The sequence below is a fragment of the Panthera pardus genome, unplaced genomic scaffold (genome assembly GCF_024362965.1).
Source record: "Panthera pardus isolate Hobbes unplaced genomic scaffold, ASM2436296v1 HiC_scaffold_7, whole genome shotgun sequence".
Classification (NCBI taxonomy): domain Eukaryota; kingdom Metazoa; phylum Chordata; class Mammalia; order Carnivora; family Felidae; genus Panthera; species Panthera pardus.
Window position 1 is genome coordinate 73,742,485 of NW_026527002.1, and position 22,613 is coordinate 73,765,097.

The window sequence follows — 22,613 nt, forward strand, 5'->3', positions numbered from 1 at the left end:
CCTCTCCGATTTTCACACAGCTAGCCGTGACAGAATGGGAACTTGGAACCAGGTTTCCTATCTCTAGATACAATCTGCTCGCCCTAAACCACCTTGCCTCACTACCGAATCATAGTCACCATGGAGAGGGCAGCTTTTCGTGGCTCAGTTTCATTTAAAAGCATCCAGTGAGGTGCTGTTACGATTCCAACGTTGTGCTAGGTGCTGGGGATACAGGGATGAAGCCAGCAAGGGGAGAGCAACCTAGAAATCCATCACTAACTGAAACATCTAAGAACCTTTTAACAGGGTTCGTGGGAGCTGGGGATCTGGGGGAAGCACCTCCCCCATTAGACCTGCTTATGGGATGGAATTAATAACTTTTGTTTTTTTAATGTTGCCTTTCTCTGCCATCTTATCTGCTAGAGCAGAGACGGGCAAACTTTCTCCGTAAAGGGCCAGATAAATATTTTAGGCTCTACGCGTCTGTTCCAACTACTCAACTCTGCCACTTTAGCGGAAGAGCAGCCACAGAAAATACGTAAATCAGTGGGTGTGGTTGTGTGCCGATAAAACTTTATTTACAAAACCAGGCACCAGCTGCATTTGGCCCCACCCTGCCCTAGAGCACTGGTGGTTCCCAGGCCTGTCTTGATCCAGTGATATCCTCTCCCTCTGTCCCCTCCCCTCCCTCAGCCTTTAGACCTTGGGGGTGCTTTCCAGGCCTGGGAGGGCTTTGATTGCCATATGCTGTGGTCTTGGGCCGCTAGTCTCAAGTCTCTTCACCTACATAGACATTTATACTATTTAGTCAGGTTAGATTGCAGTAGTCTATCTCACCCATAGTGTAGCTTATCTGCACGGTAATCCTGCTGAGGAGAGATGCCTAGCTTTGAGGTTTAGCTTCTGGAAAACAAATTAAACTGTTTCCCTGTTAATTCTGTGCAATGCAAATTCGGTGTGCAGAGCTCACCTCCAGCTGAAGACGCCTGCCCGTGTGTTTCGGCACAGGCATCGCTCGCACCTCGTGCACACATTCGGCTACTGATCGTTTTCTTAAGCTAAGTAGTCATGTGGCCTAAATATGTGGCTCTTCTAGAAAGAGTCCTTCATTTTCTGCAAACCATTTCAAAAGAGAGAACTGCACATCTAACGTTTTCCCCATGTCGGAGCTCATTCCGTCCGGGATTCGCTGGGCAGCGTCTGGAGGGAGGGTTGAATACCACTGTCCGTGAGAAAGCAGGCTTGCGTGCCCTCAACAGTCTTTAGCTTTTGTATTTTCTGTCTTTGCTCCTCCTTCAGAGATGCCACGTTCATGAAATGTGGCTATTTTCCTGCAAAGGAAAGGGATGGAGTCTGAAGGTTCTGGTGCTTTACCACCCTCAGTCCTGAGCGCTTGCCCGAGATCCTGCGATTTACAGCTGAAGCAGGTCTTGCGAGAAGGAGCTGTGGGCTGAGAACCAGATTAAAACGTGTGACCATTTGCTTCCATCCTGAGTTTCCATTGAGTTCCTACCAGGACTGCAGTGTTTTTTAACAAAGTTTCACTCATGGTTTCCTCCCTCCCTCCCGTCCTTCCTCCCTTCCTCCCTCCTTCCATTCCTTCCTTCCTTCCTTCCTTCCTTCCTTCCTTCCTTCCTTCCTTCCTTCTTTTCCTTCCTTCCTTCCATTCCTCCCTCCCACCCTCCCTTCTTCCTTCCTTCCTTCCTTCCTTCCTTCCTTCCTTCCTCCCTCCCCCCTCCTTCCCTCCCTCTCTCCCTCCCTCCCTTCCTCTCTCTCTTTTCTTTTTTCTCTCTCCCACTCCCTCCTACCCTTCATTCCTCCCTCTTTTCCTTCAAGTCATTCATTCACACACCTGTGGAGCCCCTGCCACTTGCAGGCACTGGGCTTGGAGCACCACAGACATCGTGTTATTTATTTCCAACATCTATGTATTGTAGGGACTGCTACCATTCCTCTTGCGCAGGGGGAGATTGAGGGTCAGAAGAATTAGGGAGTTTTCCCCAAGTAGCTGGTGCATCACATCAAGCCCAAGTCTGCCTGCCTCCTCGGACCATCCACTGGTTCCTCCTCACGATGCTCCTCAGTGGCCTGAAAGTCCTGAACACACGCCATCCCAGGGCTTCTCAACCCTCGCACCATGGACTTCCGGGGCCAGACCGTTCTTTGCCGTGGGGGCGGTCCTACAAATTGCAGTATGTTTAGCAGCGTCCTTGACCTCTACTCACTAGATGTCAGCAGCTGGCATCTCTCATAGACCCTTAGGACAACCAAAAATGTCTCCGGATATTGTCAAATGCCCCCTGGGGACAAAGTCACCTCCAGTTGAACCTCTGCATTACGCCCCGCTCGTGAGGAAGGGGTAAACATCTGTCCTGTCTGTCTGCTTCCTCTCCTGTCCTCATGGGAACAGTATGTGGAGACTGATCCGCAGAGCAAGCAGCAAAACTTTTCTCAATCAGCCAACAGTGGAGCTGAGCAAAGCAAACACACCTGCTGGAAATAATAAGAAATTTCTCTCTCCCCGCCCTGCGCATGCGTGCGTGCACACACACACACACACACACACGCACGCAGTGACAGAAATAGAAGATCTCTTCACCAGCATTTAGCGTTTCCTTTGTGCAAGGCCCTAAGCCCTGTGGGGAATCAGACACAGGCCTGTTCCAAGTCCCAGATGATGGTATTTGGCCCTGAGCCAGGGTCCCAACAAAAGTTGACTGACTCAATGGATGCAAGAAGATGTGGTGGAGGGGATAAGCAAGGACTGCAGAGAGGGGGGTGAGCATTACGAGGAGGGGGTGGAAGGTGCTGGAGGTGGGGCAGGCTGGCAGGTGGTGCTAACTTTGACCTGATGGGCCAGATGGACCTGGGGAACGCAGGAAGGGAGAGAGGGTGTTGCAGGCCAGCGCAGTGGCCTGGAGAGGGGCCCCCGACCTGGCCCTTGACCCATGTGAACCGGCAGTGGCCACAGTCGGGGGCCAGAAGCCCTTTGAATGCCACACCTTGATGTCCTGGCAGCTACCCACCCTTGGCCCCTAAATCTGTTTTCTTAGGAGTGAAATGCAAATAAGGACCCACGGTGCCTCAGCATCATTTCTGCAGTCCTGAAGTTCTAAAACTTAGAAAACAATTTTTTTTTGTGGCTGTGTGAATTTGTAGCAAACTTCTCTGGTGGCCAAATCTGCCCGAGAGTAACTGAAGAAATCAGATGCTCTGTTCATCCCTGTTCGTATGAGTAAGCCACACATTTCGCCCCAGAAATAATTGATGTGTTCGATGGTGGGGCCTGACTCCAGACCTTGCACGTTCTGTATCCCTCTGTTCTTTTTAAAAATCCAAGTAATCCTGAACGATAGCTTACGTCTGGCCCCAGCGAGCCGAGGAAGGGCTCGAATCCGGGGTTAAGCTCTGCCTGGCCTCCGGTGGGGAGAATCAGCGAGGCAGTGCACGTAGAGAGGGGATTGGTGCTGTTGAGCTGCAGACATTCAGTGTCTGGTGAACATCAGCTGTACTTGCTATTAATTCTTTTTTTTCACATTGGAAAGTAACCTGACTGGACTCAGGCTGTTGGGGTCTGAGCGAACTACCCACGTTTTTACAGTGCGAAAGCAGTGTTTTGTCTGAATGCAGCACCCACTGTCGTCTCCTTCCCTCCCCGCCCCCCAACTGTCCTCCCGACAGGCAACCCTCTGCTCAGCTCTGGGACACCTGCACCTTCTGTGACCATCACCCCCCACGGCCAGCTGCTGGGCAGGTCCCGGGCCGTCCAGGTGGGCACGTCATGGAAGCAGGTGGATCAGTTCCTGGGAGTTCCGTATGCCTCCCCGCCCCTGGCCGAGAGCCGCTTCCGGGCACCGGAGCCCTTGAACTGGACAGGGCCCTGGGATGCCACCCAGCCACGGTGAGAATCTGGCGGAATACATATTGGTGAATGCTCAGAGAACTCCTCTCCCGTCTGGGTCCTCCAGAGGGAGACTCGGTAACAGAGCCTTGCGTTCCGGTTTGAGTAGTGAATGGGGGCGGGGAAGTGTGTTAAGGCAGCCTTAGGTGCGCTAACAGATAAACCCTCCGGATATCATTATCTTGCTCCCGTAAAGTGAATTTGGTGATGGAGTGGCCGGTGTGCCCCATGCGGTGATTCGGGGACCCAGCCAACGGGCACCCCCCTTCTTCAGCACGCACGTTCTTGGACTTTGCCTCCAGGAAAGAGAGGCTTCGGAAGGGTCCTCACGGACGATTGCTATGGGCCGTGCCTGCGGGTGTGTGTGATACGCACATGGCTGGCCCTAGTCTGCAAATAGTTGGAACTCAGCCCCCTGGCCATAGCTGACTTGCTGGGGCTGAGAAATACAGCAGAGAGGGGGAAAAAAAGCACATGAGCGAATGAAAAACATTTAAAAAGGGCTCTCCGTCCCAATAGGAACAGCCTTCAAAGGAGTTTTTAGAAAAAGGAAAAAAAAAAAAAAAAAGGTCAAATCCTAACTTCCTGCCTCATCCACCGCGTCGGTTTCCCTTACCGCCTCCCACGCACACACCGCTTTAAACGGTTGCCACACTGGAGATTTTGCCATTTTCCCAACCAAGCGTGTGTTCACCTGGGAAAGAGCACAATTCTCCGCTCTCCCTTCCTGCAGCTCTGCCCTGAGGCAGCTGGCCCAGCCCTGTCCCTTGTCTCCCATGGCTGGCTGGCGGGCCGGTCCACAGCCCACGGCGGCAGAGAGAGTGGGGGGGGGGGGGTCCCGCTGTTCCTCTCACGTGCTGCCACTCCCTTTGCCCATCGCCCGAAGCCGCCCAAGTGCTGCAGAGCCGGTGGCCCAGCGGGCATTTGGCCAGGGCAGTGGGTTCTGGCCGACAGTGGGCAAGAAGGGAAGATGAGGCCTGTGCCCTCGGCCGTTTACCTGGAAGTCACAGAGTCTGTATCCCCAGGGCCAGCTGCTGGCAGCCAGGCACCAGGACACCCACATCTCCCGGAGTCAGCGAGGATTGCTTGTATCTTAACGTGTTTGTCCCTCAAAATGCGGTGAGTTCTGACGCCCTTGACTGTCTGCCCTGAAAACTGCCCCGTTAGAAACCCCCTGTCCCCGGAGTTGCCAGGCCCTTTACTCCTCTCCTCTGTGGCGGGCTCAGGTCTGCTCCCCCAGGGCTGTCCTGTCTGGTTCTTGGCTCTGTGAATAAGCAGGGGTCCCCCTGGTTCCTACCTGGCCTCACCGTATCCTCCCCACATCCCCAGGTCACCCGCCCCCCCACCCCCACCCCCCCGCCACAGGAGATGAGGCACAGTTGTCCTGCTTCGGTTCTCCGAGAAATACTCACAAAGGGCTTGTGTTGGGGTGCACTGCTCTGGGTGGGACGGAGCGGTGCCTAAAACAGAGGGAGTTGCATCTTAGTGGGAAGGGCGGAATCAGAGAAGCAAGTATCGATCGACTACGGTGTTGAGAGGACACAGTGACAGGAGGTGTGTTGGGCGGTGTTCAGCATGTGCCGCTTGAACAGGGGTGGGTGGGGAGGCGTGAGGCAGGCGGTGGGTGAGGGTCAGTGACGCGGGGTCTCTGAGAGTGGGAGAGAGCCCGAGCAGGAGCGGGGGGAAAGGGCAGAGCCTGACTCCCGTTCACCCACGCATGAGGAAACGAACAACACTGTCCTTGGAAGACCCTAGGAGGGACCCCTAGGGACATTCCCCCCCCCCCTCCCCCCCCACCGCCGGAGTGTCGTTCGGGGCAGTCCTGGAGGGTGAGGCTTGGAGTTGTGACCCTGACTCTGGTTCTGTCCCGACTTGAAGCCTGAATCTGCCTGAGAAGCAGCCATGACCCTGGTGTTGAATGTTTGAGTTTCCTGTTTTGGGGGGAAGGGTCAGAGTGCACGAGAGAAAAAGGAACTGATAAGGTTTAGGAAACATGAGTTTCTGGTGACGCCAGCCCAGTGTCGATAGACGCCATGGTGCCGGTGACCACACTACAGCGTCCTGGTCCCCCAGCCCGCTAGCAGTGAGATTCCACTGCCCTTTGGACGTTTGACGTCAGCAAGATGGTCTGAGTAAGCTTGGTCACGAGGCCTCTCAGACGTCAAAGCTCCCGTGGGCTGCACCACTAAGAACACAGAGCCTAGGATAAGGGAGACAGCAGGTCCCCTCTGGCTGGTGCTGGTCACCCCATACCTGGGATGCCGGAGTAAGGTCCGGCGCCCAGCTGGACTTCCACTGACCCCCCCGTACCACTGGCCTAGAGAAGGCAATCACGTTCTGTGTGTTCCAGTTACCGGTTCTGAAAGTGGGAGGGAAACAACATCTGGTTCATAACGTTCTCGCAAGAATTAAATAAAACATTGCATGGAGTCTCATGAGTCAGGAGATGGCTGATGGGGGACATGAGATGACCATGAGTGGGACAATGTCACAGGGGAGTGTGCTGGGAGGGGGCTGAGGCTGCAACTCTGGGTCAGCCGCCTCCTCCCCGTACGTGTTTTAAACAGTGACTTCGCCGCTCTGAGCCTCAGCGCTCGCACCCGTAGAGTCGAGGTGCTTAGGGTCATTAGAGCATCGGCCTTGTGGGGCGGAAGCTGTGAGGGGGCGCCCGAGGTGACCACACTTAGCGTGCCATCCATCGGGGCGGGTCCTCAACCAGTGTTCGCTGTTGGTGGGGAACGCAGGCGTGTCAGAGCCCGTGGCACGTGGCTGGAGCCGTCACAGCACAGGGAGGACTGGGTGAGCAAGATGCACCTGGGGTCCTGCACACGCCGCGGCCCGGAGTCAAGTTCGGGTCCCCCAGAGGGAGCATTATATTCTAACGGAAGGGTCAGCTTGGGTTTAAGTCCTGCCTTGCCACTCCCTCCCTCACTGTGTGATCTCAGACGAGCTATGTAAGATCGCCAGGCCTCTGCCTTCTCATCTGTAAAGTGGGCACGGTAACGAGCCGCATGCTCCTGGAGCTTGAGGACTGAATAAGGGACACGCGTAGGTGCTGAGCCCAGTGCCTTGCTCTCGGCGCATGGTAGAAGGTGGCTGTGTACCCCCGGGGTGGGATTCAGGGGCACGCTCGCCAAACTAAAGAGGCTCACCGGGGAGGACCCAGAGGGCCTTCCGGAATAAACTAGGGGCCAGAACCGAGGGGCTGGAGGACTGCGTAGCTCCAGCCGACGTGCTCCCGGTCTGCCGTGGGCTGCCATTTCCGCCACCTGCTCACGTTTCAAAACAGCTTATCGGGTGACATCAGGCCGATTAGTGCACTGGTGATGCTGTAAGACAGCACTGGCCGGGAGGCATAAACAGAGATCTATTTTCTCACGATTCTGAAGGCCGGGGATCCAAGACCAAGGGGCCGGCAGAGATGCTGGCTTCTGAGGCTGCTCTCCTCGGCCAGTGGATGGTCATCTCCTCCCTGTGTCTCCACATGGCATCTCTTCTGTGTGTCTCCATCCAAATGTCCCCTCTTTTTTTTTTTTAACATTTATTTTTGAGAGACAGAGAGAGACAGAGCATGAGGAGGGGAGGGGGAGAGAGAGACACACACACACACACACACACACACACACACACACACACATGCACAGAATCTGAAGCAGCCTCCAGGCTCTGAGCTGTTTGTTAGCACAGAGCCCAACGCGGGGCTCGAACTCACAAACCGCGAGACCATGACCTGAGCCGAAGTCGGACGCTCAACTGACTGAGCGACCCAGGTGCCCCTAAACGTCCCCTTTTTGTGAGGCTACCAGTCATATTGGCTTAGGGCCCACTAGCTTAATCGCTGCCTTATAGGACCCTCTCCCAATATAGTCACATTCTGAGGTCATGGGGGTCAGGGATTCAAGCTGTGAGTTTTGGCGGGACACAGCTCAGCCCGTAACGTGGGACTCAGTGTGTTTACGAGGCAGAGTTGCCAGGAAGAGTCACGTGTAGGCTCAGAATCTGGCACTTTCTTCGGAAAGGTGCCCTCACCAAGCTCTGCCGGCTGAGAAGGGGCCAACGTGTCGCCTTACATTTGTCCGCTCCCCACAGGCCCCCAACGCGTCCGTGCTGGTGCTTTTCCACAACACCGTGGAGGGCAGGGGGAGTGAAGGGCAGCTGGCCATCGACGGCTCCTTCCTGGCCGCCATTGGCAACCTCGTCGTCGTCACTGCCGGCTCCCGAGTGGGTGTCTTCGGCTTCCTGAGTTCTGGTGAGTCGCTGGTGTGGCTGCTGACCCCTGAGCTGAGGCCAACTCTATGTGTGTGTCCAACCCCTTCTTCTCAGAGCCCCATCTGTCCCTTCCTGGTCCCCGGCCCTCCTCCAGCCCAGTGAGCTCTCAGTGGAACGTCCAGCACGCCACGAGACCCCTCCAGTGATGCTGACGCCCCGTTGCCACCGACTGAACTTACTTTGTGCTGAAGCTGTTCCAAGTCCATTACGTGTTTTATCTTCTGGTGTGTGTGTGTGGGTGGGTGGGTGGGTGTGTGTTGAGGTCCCAGAAGGTCAAACCCTTGTTTAATATCGATAGTTAAGAAACAACAGAGCCAGGATTCACCACCGAGGTTGACTTGGCTCTAGAAAAGGATAGAAATGGATTATAGGTCCTGGGCCCACAGGGAAGCCATTTGACTCCGCGTGGGGGCGGGTGTCAGTAATGCTTCCTGTTTCCTCTTGAATGCCAGCCTCACTTGGGAATGCCATCCTGTCCCCTATCCAGTCACACAACCGTTTGTCACCCTGGTTACACCCTCCACTTCCCCCACCAGCACCCAGGGCAGAGGTGAGGCCCGGACACTCTCATCGTCTGCCTCTTCCTCCGCGTCCAGCCCCCACCAGTGGTGGGTATTTGTCAAACAGCCATGGCGAGCGGCGGACACGCTGGCCTGGGAATCTGAAGAGCTGAGGGCCAGCTCTGCCATTCATTGTCTGAGTCTCGTTCATAAAACCCTTCGCTTCTGAGTCTCAGCTTTCTCCTCTATAAAATGGGAACGCTTTTACCCAACTTCCAAAGTTACGTAAGGCTCCAGGGAGGTGGTACATGTGAAAGGGCTTCAGATACGGTAGTGGGTCCTCCGGGTAGGCACTGAACTTCATCTCTGTTCTCTAAGGATCTCACTTAAGACCCGAATGCCTGACCTGCTAAGTAAGGATGGGCAGGTAGAAGGTAGCATGGTGAGACTGATGGACTCACCTAGGATGTGGGTGAGTGGGTAGGTATCCAGCATGGGCGGGAACTCAGCAGTGCCGGGGAACGAGGGCTGGCTAGACCACATGGCATAAAGCCTCAAGCGCCGTGAGAAGCTTCTAGGCCTGCACGGCAAACCCGAAATGGGCACCAAGTCAAGGCGAAATACCACCAGATGCCAACGAGGGAAACACGGATGACAAACAGATTTCAGATTTCCCTTCGGAGGGAACGGGGTCGACTGCTAGAGCGCTGAAAACTTTGCCTGGATTTTCTTTCCTCTTGTCAAACACGAGACTGACGATGATTTGCTAAGTCAGTAGCTCCCGGCTCTGAAGAGGCGGGTGAAATTCAGAACTCATCCTGTTCAACGTGGTCGGGTGGAGCTTTCCACAGACAGGGCCGGCTCCTTGGCACAGAGCCTTACCAGACAGGGGAGAGTAAATTTCCATACGTCCCCTGTGCCTGAGGGGTGGGGGGTGACGGTTTCGTGAAGTGTAATCTTACTGAGGATTTGTGTGCTTCTGGGAAGGCAGACTCATTTCTGCTGCCGGTGGAGACAGTGTCGGGGGAGGCAAAGGAAGTTTCCAGAACGCCCAACCCTTCTCCTTCCTGATCTGGAATGCTGCCTGTTCATTGTGCTTAAAGCAAAACTGCGAGGGAGAAGGAAAGTTACAGTTGAGAGTGCCGGTCTCCACCAGACATCTCTCCTGGATTACCTCATTTCATTCTTAAGGCAGCTCTGTGAGGCCAGTACCAAAGGGCCGTTGCACAGATGAACCATGAGGCTCAGAGAGGTCGAGGAACGCCATGCCCCACAGTTAGGAGTGCGTTCCGGGCTCTGCATCCTGTTGCTCAAACAGCAAGGAGAAATCTATCGTGGCTTGCTCCCACGGATGTTTACAAGTGCCCTTTGGGTTCCCTGTTCTTCCGTGTACAGAGTAAGATTGGTCTTTTACATCCTTTTAGCCACAGATGGTTCTTCTTTGCTTTATTGACCAAACTCCCCAGCTCCCCCCACATTCCCGGGCTTTTGCCTCTCTTCCATTGAGCCGCCCTGCAGTTCCGCCAGGAGAGGGGAGCGATGCATCCGGAGAGACACTGAGACACAGAGGCGCTAGGATGCAAACAACAGCCTCTCTGACCACAGTCAGCCCGCCCACCCGCCGCAGTGTGTCCCCTGATAAAGCTCTGCAGAGGACGCAGGTGCCCGCAGCCCCAGGGGATGCTCAGGAAGGGGGAGGGACTGGTGTGCGATTCCACGAACCCCCCAGTGAGTTTGTGACACCAACACACCATCCCCTTTACCATTGAATAAATGTATGATAGACAGGCGCCTGGGTGGCTCAGTCAGTTAGGCGTCCGACGTCGGCTCAGGTTGTGATCTCACTGTTCATGAGTTCGAGCCCCGCATTAGTCTTGTGACTGTCAGTGCAGAGCCCGCTTCGGATCCTCTGTCCCCCTCTCTCTGTGCACCTCCCCTACTTGTGCTCTCTCTCTCCCTCTCTCTCTCTCTCTTGCTCGTTCAAAAATCAATAAACATTTAAAAAAAATAAAAGAGGTATAATAGATTTTACCATTAAGAGTGGTTTTAAGTTTACAGAATAATTGAGCAGAAAGTGTAGACCGTTCCCATATACTCCTTCTCCCCCTGCCTCAGTTTCCCCTATTGTTAACCTTGCGTGTGGGTGTGGCACGCTTATTACCACTGATGAGGAGACACTGGTAGTTTATGATTGACTAAAGCCCACAGTTTACAGGAGGGGTCGCTCTTTGTATTGTACATTCTACGGTTTTGATAAACGTATAATGACACGTGTCCAGCATTGTGTGTCTTACAGAATAGTTTCACTGCCCCTAAGGCCTCCCTGTGCTTCACCTGTTCGTCTTTCCTCTTTTCCATGTTATTTTTTTGACTTTTAAAAAAAGTGTTAATGTTTATTTAATTTTGAAAAAGAGACAGTGAGCAGGGGAGGGGCAGAGAGAGGGAGACACAGACTCTGAAGCAGGCTCCAGGCTCTGAGCCGTCAGCACAGAGCCCAACGCGGGGCTCAAACTCACAGACTGTGAGACTGTGACCTGAGCCGAGGGCAGACACTTACCCGACTGAGCCACCCAGGCGCCCCTCCCCTTTTCCATTTTAAATAGTTGGAAACTGCAGTTCAGCACCCAAGTCTGGAACTTGGAGACAGGCTAGTTTGAGTCGAGCCTGAGCCCAGTGTCCTACACGGCTCAGACTTTGTGTCTGAGCAGAACGGGGTCTGAGAGCAGCTCTGTGGGACCCAGGGGCTCTGGGCAGTTCCCTCCCTCTGCCTCCACTCACAGGCTGCCCATCTCTCAAACGACGCTAGGACATATGGGCAGATGATAGGGTAGAGTGGGTGGAGGGCAGACGCCTGGCACCCAGCAGGGGCTCGCAAGGGTCAATGCCCCGTTTCTTTCCCTGGATGGAGCTTCTTCAAGGCAGGGCTGTGTTATGGTCATGACTCGGCTCTGCATCTGGCCAGTAGCTGGCACAGAGCTGCCCCTGGACCACAGCAGTTGCAATGGCCCCTGGCACTTACTGAGTCTATGCACATTATCTCCTGTGATCAGCATACACAGCATCTTTTGTGGTAGCCCAGAGTGAAAACGGTCTTCCGAGAGCCCTCGACGCCAGAGGCACTTTTCATATTTTATTTTATTTTTAAGTTTATTTCTATTTATTTTGAGAGACAGGGGGGTGGGGCAGAGGGAGAGAGAGAGTCCCAAGCAGGCTCTGAGCTGTCAGCACAGAGCCCGACACGGGGCTCGAACTCACGAACCGCGAGATCGTGACCCGAGCCGGAAGTCAAGAGTCAGACGCTTGACCAACTGAGCCCCCAGGCGCCCCAGAGGCACTTTTGAAAGGGGACGGAGGAAGAATGGAAGCAGAAGCTCACGCCCATCCTGCGGCTGACTAGACAAACTCACGTTCTCAGCAAGAAAAGGAAAAAAAAAAAAAAACCCATCAGCACTCCAAGGGGGCCCTGGTTCCTGGTGAGCTGAGCAGTCCAAAGGGAACTGAGGTGGTTGGTGCCGGGCCGGGGGCGGGGTGTTTCCCCAGCCTGGATCTTGCGGGCGGGGACCGACCCTCGGGGGCACAGGCCACAGCGATTGTCCTCTCTCTGGCAAAGCAGTGCGGCGAGGGCAATGGGGCAGGTGGTGTGCAGGCTCAGAGGAGGAGTGGGCAGGGCGGCCCGCGGGCCCTCTGCAGGGTGTGGGGACAGAGGAGGTGTGCTTTGGCCAGGGGGTCAGACAGAAGGCCACGCCCAGGACCATTACCGTCACCTCGTCATCCCTGGGGCACACGGACGCCTCCCGAGAGGCACTGCCACCCTCCAACCAAAAGAACGAGCACAGAGTCCTGTCTCGGCGGCCGCCCCTCCACAAGGGCCATTTCTGCTGCAAAAGCCAAGCCAAGGCCAAGGTCTGCAAAGACCTGAGACAATGCTGGCGCCTGAATCTGGTTTATTCAAGCAAAGCCAAACAAATTCTACAGTGCTTTCTGCCAGGCGCTGTTCCGTTGCCTTTCCAGTCCTGAACTAATTCAAGCATCCTAACAACCTAAAGAGATGAGTGTGGTTATTATTTCCACCTCACAGACAGGGAAGATCAAGTCACATCAGTAGCTTGTCCAGGGCCCTCTGCCCACAGCTGGGCTGGCTCTATCACCTGAGCGCTTGGCCCCCTCACCTGCCGCCTCTTACTGACGGCCATCAACAAGACTGGGTGAGGGCCCGCTGTGAGCCCCGAGAGCTTCGGGGCGGGGGGGTACTGGAAGAAATCCAACAAGCAAGTGAGAACCAGTTAGGGATCGAGGGAACAGTTAGATGCTTGCTGGGCTGGTTCTGTGGTTCACAGGGGCAGGACACTGGAGGTGGAAAAACAGGTCAGGGCAGCGGGGGCAGGTGCACAGGGGTGGACATCTGCCCACCTCTGTCTCCCTACTGGACTCTATGTGTGGCCAGGGGGGAGCCCCTCTCCAGTGTCATGGGGGCACCGCACAGGTCATGTGTGGGCAGGATGGAACCAGGAGGGCCCCCGGTCGGCCACAGCCAGCCAGACTGCAGGGGGATGAACTTGGCCTTGATGGCTGGGCCAGGGTCAGTGTAGGAGAGTGAAGGGAGCCCAGATGGCTTGGACGGGCCAAGGCCATTCTTAGAGGATGTCACAAGCCAGGAAGATGTTTAGACTTGACGCAGTAGGAACGAGGGAGTCAGGAGGGCTTTCGAGCACAGAAAGTTCCTTAAAGGGAGCACTTCGATTTTTTCTTTTAATGAAAATAACACAGTGCCTCGCACATCATTCCAACAAGTGTTTGTTGAGTTGGACTGAGCGTTAGGACAGAGAGTTCTGAGTATGCATCGGGATCTAAGTCCCGACTTTATCTTACGTTTGCTTCTTGCACCAAAGCAAACATTCCCCTGGAGTTTAAGGTTCCTCCTCAGGGAAGGAAGGGGTTGGTGCAGCCTGCCAGAGACCAGCCGGCTCACTGCCCCTGCGTGCACTGCTGACCCTGTGTGACCTGAGGGCCAGGAACATGCCTGTCTTGCCCCCCCCCCCCCCCCCGCCCCAGAACCAGTCACAGCACCTCGCACCAGGCAAAGCCCAATTCAGACTGTCTGAAAAGCAGCCCTTGAAGGCCCCCTCCTCCTCTGACTTCCTGGGGGTTTCTAGACCCCACAATGTCAGCACTGTCCTTGGGAAGCTGATATATGGGAAGGGAGAGTCAGGGACAGCCGCCCCCAACCCTCCTACATTGTCACTGGAAACGCAGGCTGCAGGCATCACTTCCCAGATGTCCGGGACTGGGTCCTCCTCCATTGGCTCTCCTGCCCTGCCCAAGACCTCAGAAACAAACGCATTTGTCCTAACAAGTGGAACGGAAGCGTAATCCAGAAAAGTCATGGTGAGGACTGTGCTAATGTCTTCACCAAACCCAGAACACAAAATGCATTTGAAGAAATGCTGAGACTATTCCCAGCTGGAAGAGTAATCTGTGCTATTATGTCCCCAGAGCAGGCGTTCTCAGCAGCTTTGTGAGCGCCAGGTTGGCAAATCGGGGTGCACGATTCTTCTGGTTTTCTGTTTGGGACTATGGAGTCTCGCTGGTAGTTTCTGCTGGATACTGGACCCTGTTGATCATAGCTCTGGTCATTCATTCGCCTGACGTTTACTGAGGACCTGCTGTGTGCCCCTGATTTCAGTGGGGTACACGGTCTAGCAAGGGAGGCAGTACCCAGGGTGACAAGTATCCAGATTAGGGAACCCTGCTTCACTGGAGGGCTGCCTCTGGATTCACGGCATTGCTAACACTTGAAGGATAGCTGGGCTGGAGGAGGAAGATGAGGAAGGCCGGGGGAAGGCAAGGGCTCTGGGCAGAGGAAACCCCATGTGCCAGGCACCGGCCTGGAAGAGGGTGACCCCATGTTTGAGCAATTGATAAGCCAGGCCCGGGGAGGAGATGAAGGGGGATGGGGCCCAGGGGACAGACACCCCAGTCCCATGGGGTCTTGAATGCACTGGGAGAACTGAGATCATGTCCTAATGGGATGAGATGGGAAATTTTTGATAGGATGGGGAAGTGTGTCTGTGTGTGTGTGTGTGTGTGTGTGTGTGTGAAAAATTATGCATTTGAAAGATCACCCAGGGGGTGCCTGGGTGGCTCAGTTGGTCAAGTGTCTGACTCAGGTTTCGGCTCAGGTCGTGATCTTGCAGTTCGTGGGTTCTCCAACCTGCATCGGGCTCTGCGCTGACAGCGTGCGGCCTGCTTGGAATTCTCTCTTCCCCCCCGCCCCCTGCCTCTCTCTGTCCCTCCCAAGTGTGCTCTGTCTCTCAGAATAAGTAAATGAAAATTAAAAAAAAATTAGAAGACCACTCGGGATGTGGCACGGAGAATCAGAGGGAGAGACGCACGGATACCTGAGGCCAGTGAGAAGCGCAGAGGAGATCAGTGGGGAGAGAGCCTAGAGCATCTGGGGAAGAGAAGGGGTCAGGGTGGAGTACAGCAGGTGTCAGGGAAGACTCCAAGGCCGTGCAGGAGCAGACCAGGGGGGTGGGGCCGCATTAGAAGGAGGACGTGAGAAATTCCGCAAAGGCTACTGGCCGCATGCTCAGGGCATTTGGAATCGATTCCCTTTGGGACTCAGTGCACTTGAAGTGCCTTCAGCAAGGTAGCCTCCTGGAGACTTGAGCAGCCGGAACTGGGAGGGCACTCTGTGCCCCTGACGCTCCCGAGTCATCAGCAGGTGGGTGGTGGTCGGGGGCATGGGAATCTGCTGGCGTCTTCCCGAGCAAAGTGGGTGACTCTCAGCTCAAGCTAGAAGACGCCGGGTATTTCAGAGTGGTCAGCTGTGTAGACTGACAAGGAGGATCCACTGGGTTCAGAGGATGGCCAGAGGGCATGGGCATGTGATGTGCCAAATGCTGAGGAGAAGAATGTGTTTTTGCTATACTATACGTGTGTGTGTGTGTGCGCGTGTGTGTGTTTGAATCATGTCATTCGAAAAATAGTGCTGAGCTCTTCAGTAAATAAATGCTTACTAAATTCTGTGAAAAAAGAATAGAGAGATCAACCATCCTGAATGATACTGAAGGGCATGGGAGAAGAGGCAGTAGGAAGGAACTGGATGGAGAGCCTCAGCCAGGCCTGGTCCTTGTCAGGGAGGAAGAGGTGTGGAGAGCCACCCCAGCGGGCCGAGACGTGGGGCATCCCCTCTGATGTGCCAAGCCAGGTGGTACTCTGAAAGTGCCCTGACTCTAATGTAAACGGCTGCCCTAGCAAGTGCCCTCGCCTATGGTGGGAACGCTGTGGGCCAGAGAAACAGAGGGACAACGTCAGGGTCTCCTACCCAGCAAAGGCTGGAAGCTCCCGGTTCTGGAGCCCATGCTGCTCCCACCATCCTGATCTGTGCGGACAGGAGGCCAGGTCCCCCAGAGGTGCCGTGTGCCTGGCTCAGACACCACCGGGGGTGACTAAAATCCGGATTGTAAAATCGCAAAGGGTAAAAGGCTTTCTCCTCTTTCTGCAGGTTCTGGAGAGGTGAGTGGCAACTGGGGGCTGCTGGACCAGCTGGCGGCTCTGACCTGGGTGCAGACCCACATCGCAGTGTTTGGTGGGGACCCTCGACGCGTGACCCTGGCGGCAGACCGTGGTGGAGCCGATGTGGCCGGCATCCACCTTCTAACCAGCAGGGCCTCAGACTCCAGACTCTTCCGGAGGGCTGTGCTGATGGTGAGTCCCTTCTTCTGCCTTCAGACTTGTTTTAGACACGGGTGAGGCGAGGGGTCCTCACTTGCCTTTTAAGACCGGTTGACTTCAGTTGCTTGGTTTCCTTTATCCATGCTTGCTCTTGGCCATCTTTCCACGTACATGTGATTCCAGGATGCCGAGGAACTCCCCTGACTACTGTCCATCATTCTAAACTGAGGAAAATTCTAGATGGGAAAGTGTTTCTATTTTGGGAGATTGCCTCAGTAGGGTTTAATGATCTGAACTCTTGAAGACCTCTTTTGCCAATCGACAAACCTAAGGGGGTAGACTGTAGGAGGAGAAGCTTTCTGGTGAAAGGAAAGCTAACGAGGAGGGCACAGTTTAGCCAGGATGATGCTCACGACACCCGACGGTATTGCTCACGACAGGAGGGAAGTGGAACAAGAGAATTCTCATCTGCTCCCCAGTGTTGCTTCCCTGACCTTCTCGGGTTTGAACTTAAAATCTTCCCTTATGCTGTCTGGTTTCTTCAACCGCCCATGCTCCAAATCTCCTGCTGAGATTCCGTTCCGGTGGCATTTCTTTGTGGAGCACTATTGGGTGATTCATTCCCTGTATCTAATCCCTTCTACCTCGTTGTTTCCTTTGCCTGAGGGGTGAGGGGAGGTGGAGACCCCAGAGCTTGCCCCCATGGTGGATCAAGGAGTGGCGGACAGCTGGGTCAGCAGCCACAGGGTGAGGCATGGAGCTCCCAAGGTTTGGCCAACTGGGTCACTGACTGTTGAATGAAGGCAAAGAATAGAACTCAGTACTCATGGGTCTACTGGGTGGTCTCATGAAGTTCCTGGTAGATGGTGATGATGGTGGTGATGACGATGGTGATGATGATGATGATGGTCATAGTGATGGTGATGATGGTGATGATGATGATGGTGGTGATGGTGATGATGATGATGGTGGTGATGGTGATGATGATGATGGTGATATAATCATACCGATGATAGTGATATAATGATATCGATCGTAACAGTAACTATTATGGAAGAAATAACCTGGTTGATCACAGCATAAGCCCTGATGGTTATTCTGTCATTGATGAGCTTCTAATTTTATGAAGCACCCAATCTGTGGCAGGTGCCATGCTAGGTGCTGGAAATACCGTGCTAAATGATTCATGTCCTAGTTCTTAGGAAGCTTGCAGTTTACTGGGGGGTGGGGGACAGACACTTAAAAAGCAGATATTTAAAAGAGGGTCTTAGGGCAGCTCAGAGAGAAGCCCCCATCCAAGCACAAGGGACGGGGGGGATGTCCACGGACACTTCCCGGGAGAAGGAATGTCTGAGCAAAATGTGAACACTGTGTAGGCATTGAACCACAGGCAGAGTCCCGACACTAAGGGGCGGCTGGGCTCCTCACGGAGGTCTGCCAGCCCTGGGCTGCAGTGGGGGACAGGGCAGTAATGGAGACTGGGAGGCAGCGAGCAGCTGGACTGCAGTGAGCACCTTGGGTTTCCTCCTCAGCGAAGGGAGCCATGGAAGGGGTGTGTTTGTTTGCTTATTTGGCTTGGTTTCCTATTTTAACCATTTTTAACTGTACAATTCAGTGCCATCAAGTACAATCAATTGCAATGTCGTACACTCATCGTATTAATCATTTCCAGAACTTTCCATCGTCTCAAACAGAAACTCTGTAAATGTTAAACAATAACCCCCATCCCCCCTGCTCCCCAACCCCTGATAACATCTATTTTGCCTTCTGTCTCTATGAATTTGCCTGTTTTAGGTAGCTCACATTAGTGGAACTGTACAAAATTTGGTGTGTGTGTGTGTGTGTGTGTGTGTGTGTGTGTGTCTGGCTTATTTCACTTAGCATCATGCCTCCATAAAGGTTCATCTGTGTTGTAGTTTATATCAGAATTTCCTTCCTCTCTAGGTTGAATAATATTCCATTGTTTGCGCATACCGCATCTTGTTCCCGTATTCATCTGTTGGTAGACACTGGGGCTATTTCTGCCTTACTGTGAATAGTGCGGCGATGAACACTGGTGTGCTATCAAAGGGTTTTCCGGCGAGGGGGAAACTCGCTTCCCTTTAGGAAGGCTTGTCTTAGAGCTGAGTGGAGGATGCACTTAAGAGGGACAGTCCTGAGGGGAGAGAAAGCAACGCTGAGATTATGAAGTAGCCAAACTAAGGCACCAAGACCAATGCCATGGACCTGCTAGCAAATCTAAGGCCATATGACCACACTGCAGCATTGCCCAGCCCTGCTGGGATCCAAACCCTTGATAGGAAGGAGGACAAGAGTGACATCGTTTGGGCCTCAGTGCTGCTGGGTCAACATCATCACCGCCCCCGAGGGGAAGCTGTACCACCTGCTACTTGGTCTCTCGCCTTCGGCCACTGGAGCCTTCCAACATTCCTTGAGGGGCCCATGCTCTGTTTTGCTTCCTAAGGACGTTTCCTCTGCGTGCCACACTTTTCTCCCATCTTCCTCTTTGCCCGCTCTGTTTGTCCTTCAGGGAATCCTTTCAGACTTTTCAGCCCAGAACCAGACCCCCTTTGTATGATCTCTGCTGCCTGTACTTCTCTGCACTTCATGTGTCACGATATCCCACCAGGAGATAATTATTCCCACTGCCAAATCCGTCCCTCTCGTAAGACGGGAAACTCTGGGAGAGCAGAGGACAGCTGTGCCCTGCTCTTACAGGGCCCCAAGCACCCAACACAGCTGTCTTACAGTAGATGCTCCAGAGTTAATATCCGGGAAGCGAAAGAGCAGAGGAATGGGCACGTGTGTCCAGGGTCTTACAGGCCAGGCCTCCTCCCTCCCCGCCACCACTTTCTCGTGTCCCTTTGTTCCCGATTTTCCTCGGTCTCTCCCTCCATCTTCGCGGCAGGAGGTCTGAGCCCAAACATCTCTCAATTCCTGGTATTGGAAACAGAACTTCCTGACTTTGAGTTGCTCCTGAAGGGATTTCCTCCGAGGCTTCTCAGCAACCAGACACTCGGTGGGACCTGGAAGACGCCAGAAATACCTTCCAGGAGGCCCAGGAGGCCGAGTTTTCTTTTTGAAAAGTCTGGAGAGTTTAGGTGTTTGGGGGATTTCAAAGACTAATCTGTTTTAGCAAATGGCAGTGCATTTAAAAATAAACTCCATCTGTTTCAGTCATTTAGAAGCAGCTTTTACAACCGCTCCCAGCAGTCTTTGAGATGCATGTGAAATTATTTGGAATCGAGAGAACGAAAATACTTCAATATATTAGCGGCTCTTAAACTTGTTCTTTACCAGCAGATGTTTGGGGGAATGGATGTGAGTTGGTGATATATTCTTGGACAGAATCGTAAGTATTTCTGCAAAGCTTGAGGCCAGAGCTGTTAAAATGGAGAGACAGGCTCCTGTGATAATTAATAACTTTATTGAGCATATTTGGGGCCACAGAGCACCTCCCATATATTATTTCATAGATTGTTCACATTGCGTGGCACAGGGTTCTTTGTATTATTTGCAATCTAGAGGTAAGAAGTCTGAGGCTTAGAGAGGTTTAGTGACTGGCTAAAGAACACACAGCCGAGAAGGAGCTGCATTAGAGGCTGGCGCCTAAAATCTCGTCCTGTGTTTCCCCCAACTATGCAGCGGCTTCTCTAGAAACTTGCGACTCTTTCAGGGTCTTAAGGTGGAAGAGAAAAGAGCCCAGGCCTAGCATCAGAATGCTTCACTCTTGCATTCTTTATGGATAAAATCGGTATCATTAATTCTGTCTCCCAAAGGCTTGGACGGTTGGCATCACAGTAGGTGTACAGAATGTTCTGGAGTTCCCGAACTCCAGACATCCAGGTTCCGCCTCGCCTTGCTAAGCTAGGGCAATGCCAAGAAAAAGCACGTCTGGGGATGCTTCACCTGCCCAGGGCGCCAGGTTGAAGAAGAGAGACGGGTGACGTGTTGCAAACATGAGCTGTGATGCCCCGGGCAGTTTTAAGAGAAGACAGAGGAGGTCATGTCCTATGTGGTATGATTCATAGAGTCCAGGAGAGATTTCCACTGCCCTCCTACAACACTGCCCCAATTCTGCATTCCTCAGTGCGAGTGCCAGGCCCCAGGGATTGGCCCCAAGCTATGTTTTCCTGTCTCCTTTTCTGCTGCGTTCCTGCCTGAGCCCTGCACTCCAGGCTCACCGGTAATCAACATTCCTAGAAAATGCCATGCCTTCTTCCACGTCTTTCCATCGCTGTTCGTGGTCAGCTCTTCGCGGCCAGTATGTCCGCTTCTCCACCTAACGAGTCACTTCCTTCTTCGAGGCTTGGCTGAAACGGGGCCGCGAAGCCTTTTCTCCATCTCTTAAAGCAGAATGACTCTCGCTTTGGTGAAGAGACTTCTATTTGGCAATTTTTAGGAACACTGCCTTGTCTTACCTGCTGGTTAGTCTTCTAATATATCTATTCCCATGCTGCTGTGACTGAGTGCTTAACTGGGAGCGTGAAATTTTCCTCTTAGAACTTCCTTAACACTCAGCACAGCCCTGGGCAGAAGAGGGTACCAAAGTGCAGGCCGAGTTCTGTTAAACTGGTGGAGGGGCCCAACCGCCGCGTTCTTCTGTTTTCACACAAACCTCCTCGTTCAAGCTCGTTCTCCTCCGTTTCTCTTAATCAAAATGGACTGAGGGGCGCCTGGGTGGCTGAGTTGGGTAAGCGTCCGACTTTGGCTCAGGTTATGATCTCACAGTTTGTGGGTTTGAGCCCCGCATCGGGCTCTGTGCTGACAGCTCGGAGCCTGGAGCCTGCTTTAGATTCTGTCTCCCCCTCTCTCTCTGCCCTTCCCCCACTCATGCTCTGTCTCTCTCTCTCTGTCAAAAATAAATAAACATTAAAAAAAATTGAGCTATTCATGGGCTCCAGTGCTCTCATCTATATTTTGGAATAAGTTTATTGATTGTCTTTCAATAGTCTTGATGGGAATGGGAATCTATTTTCATGGAATTTTTCAGTTAATTAAAAAAATGTCTATGGTTTTATAATGTTAAATCTTGCATCCATGAATCAGGTTGCCACCATTACTGCAACAGGATTTTTGTCTCCTTACGTCTTTTCGTAGAGTTTTGAACTTCTGTCCACAGAAGCGTTGTGAAGTCATGGTGGGCAAGTCCCTACCTGTATTCTCGTTGGGTTGGTGTTGTGAACGGTGTCGTATTTTTTATTGTACTTCCCAGTGGTCAGTCCTGGCATCGGGGAGTAGAGTTGGCTCTGAATTTGCTGAGCCTTCTTACCACTTCCATTGCTTGATCTGTTGGTTCCACTGGATTTTCTATGACATTATTTCATTATCTGTAAATGTAGGCAGGTTAATTTTGAACAAAAATGCTCAGCTGCTCTAGCGAAGAGACTCAACACTTAAGGACCTTAAATAACAAATATGTTTTCTTTTGTTTTGTTTTACTTTATCGTAGTATTTACCAAGGTGTCTCACGATCTCTCGGGACATGTGTTCCTTCTAGGTGTTTCTCTGCCATCTGGGGGCCTTGTTCCCATTGGCAGGGCCATGTCTGGGCAGCTCAGACATCCAGGCAGGGGCAGAGGGATGGGGGCCGCCGTGGCTGACTGTGGGAGGGGCGGGACCCTCCTCCCTTCCCCCACAGAGACCCCCTACGTGCAGCCCTGTGGCTGACTGGCTTTTCTTCTTCTTTGACATGATCTTTCTTGCTCCTGTTCATCTTTGACACATTCATCTGACCATTTAAACAAGGTTTTGCTCTGGATCTTGTTGATGACTATATCATTAGAACTTTCGTTTCACCCACGTTTACCTTTGTCATCTTTTGCTTGCTTCTTGTTTCCACGACAATCAGTTGTTCTTTTAGCTTCTCGGGTGGAAATCCAACCTCATTACTGTTCATTCTTTGTTTTCTGATCAGTGGATTTCAAGCAATAAATGTCCCTCCTACTATTGTATCACTTAAGCCCTGGGGAGTTTGAGAAGTAAGAACATGCCCTGTATTTCTCAGTCTTTTATTATTTCTTGTATTGTGTTCTTAACCCAAGGGGATATCTCCTCTTTTTTCCCCCCTGTAAATGCTTGTTTAGATTTGTAAGATTTTTACCCATCCCTTTGCAAATCGATTTTTAATGTTGTTTCATTATTATCATGGAGCATGAGTCAGTGAAAGCCGACTCTGAAATTTATTAGGACTTCCTCTGTGACCTAATGTGCTCCTCATTTGTTGATAGGAACGTTGTATAGTGTTATCGAAACCTGCTATTTACCGATCTACTTATCTTTGC

The 22,613-nt window shown here is 52.9% G+C and overlaps 1 protein-coding gene across 1 annotated transcript in view; it reads left to right on the plus strand.

The window, feature by feature from the left end:
• The window catches only part of TG (thyroglobulin), a 242,962-nt gene that overhangs the window by 120,727 nt on the left and 99,622 nt on the right, over nt 1-22,613 (plus strand). The window contains exons 32-35 of the mRNA XM_019459811.2: nt 3,664-3,883; nt 4,909-5,002; nt 7,973-8,132; nt 16,160-16,362. Of these exons, the coding sequence (XP_019315356.2) occupies nt 3,664-3,883; nt 4,909-5,002; nt 7,973-8,132; nt 16,160-16,362 (677 nt within the window). The remainder of the gene's footprint in view (nt 1-3,663; nt 3,884-4,908; nt 5,003-7,972; nt 8,133-16,159; nt 16,363-22,613) is intronic.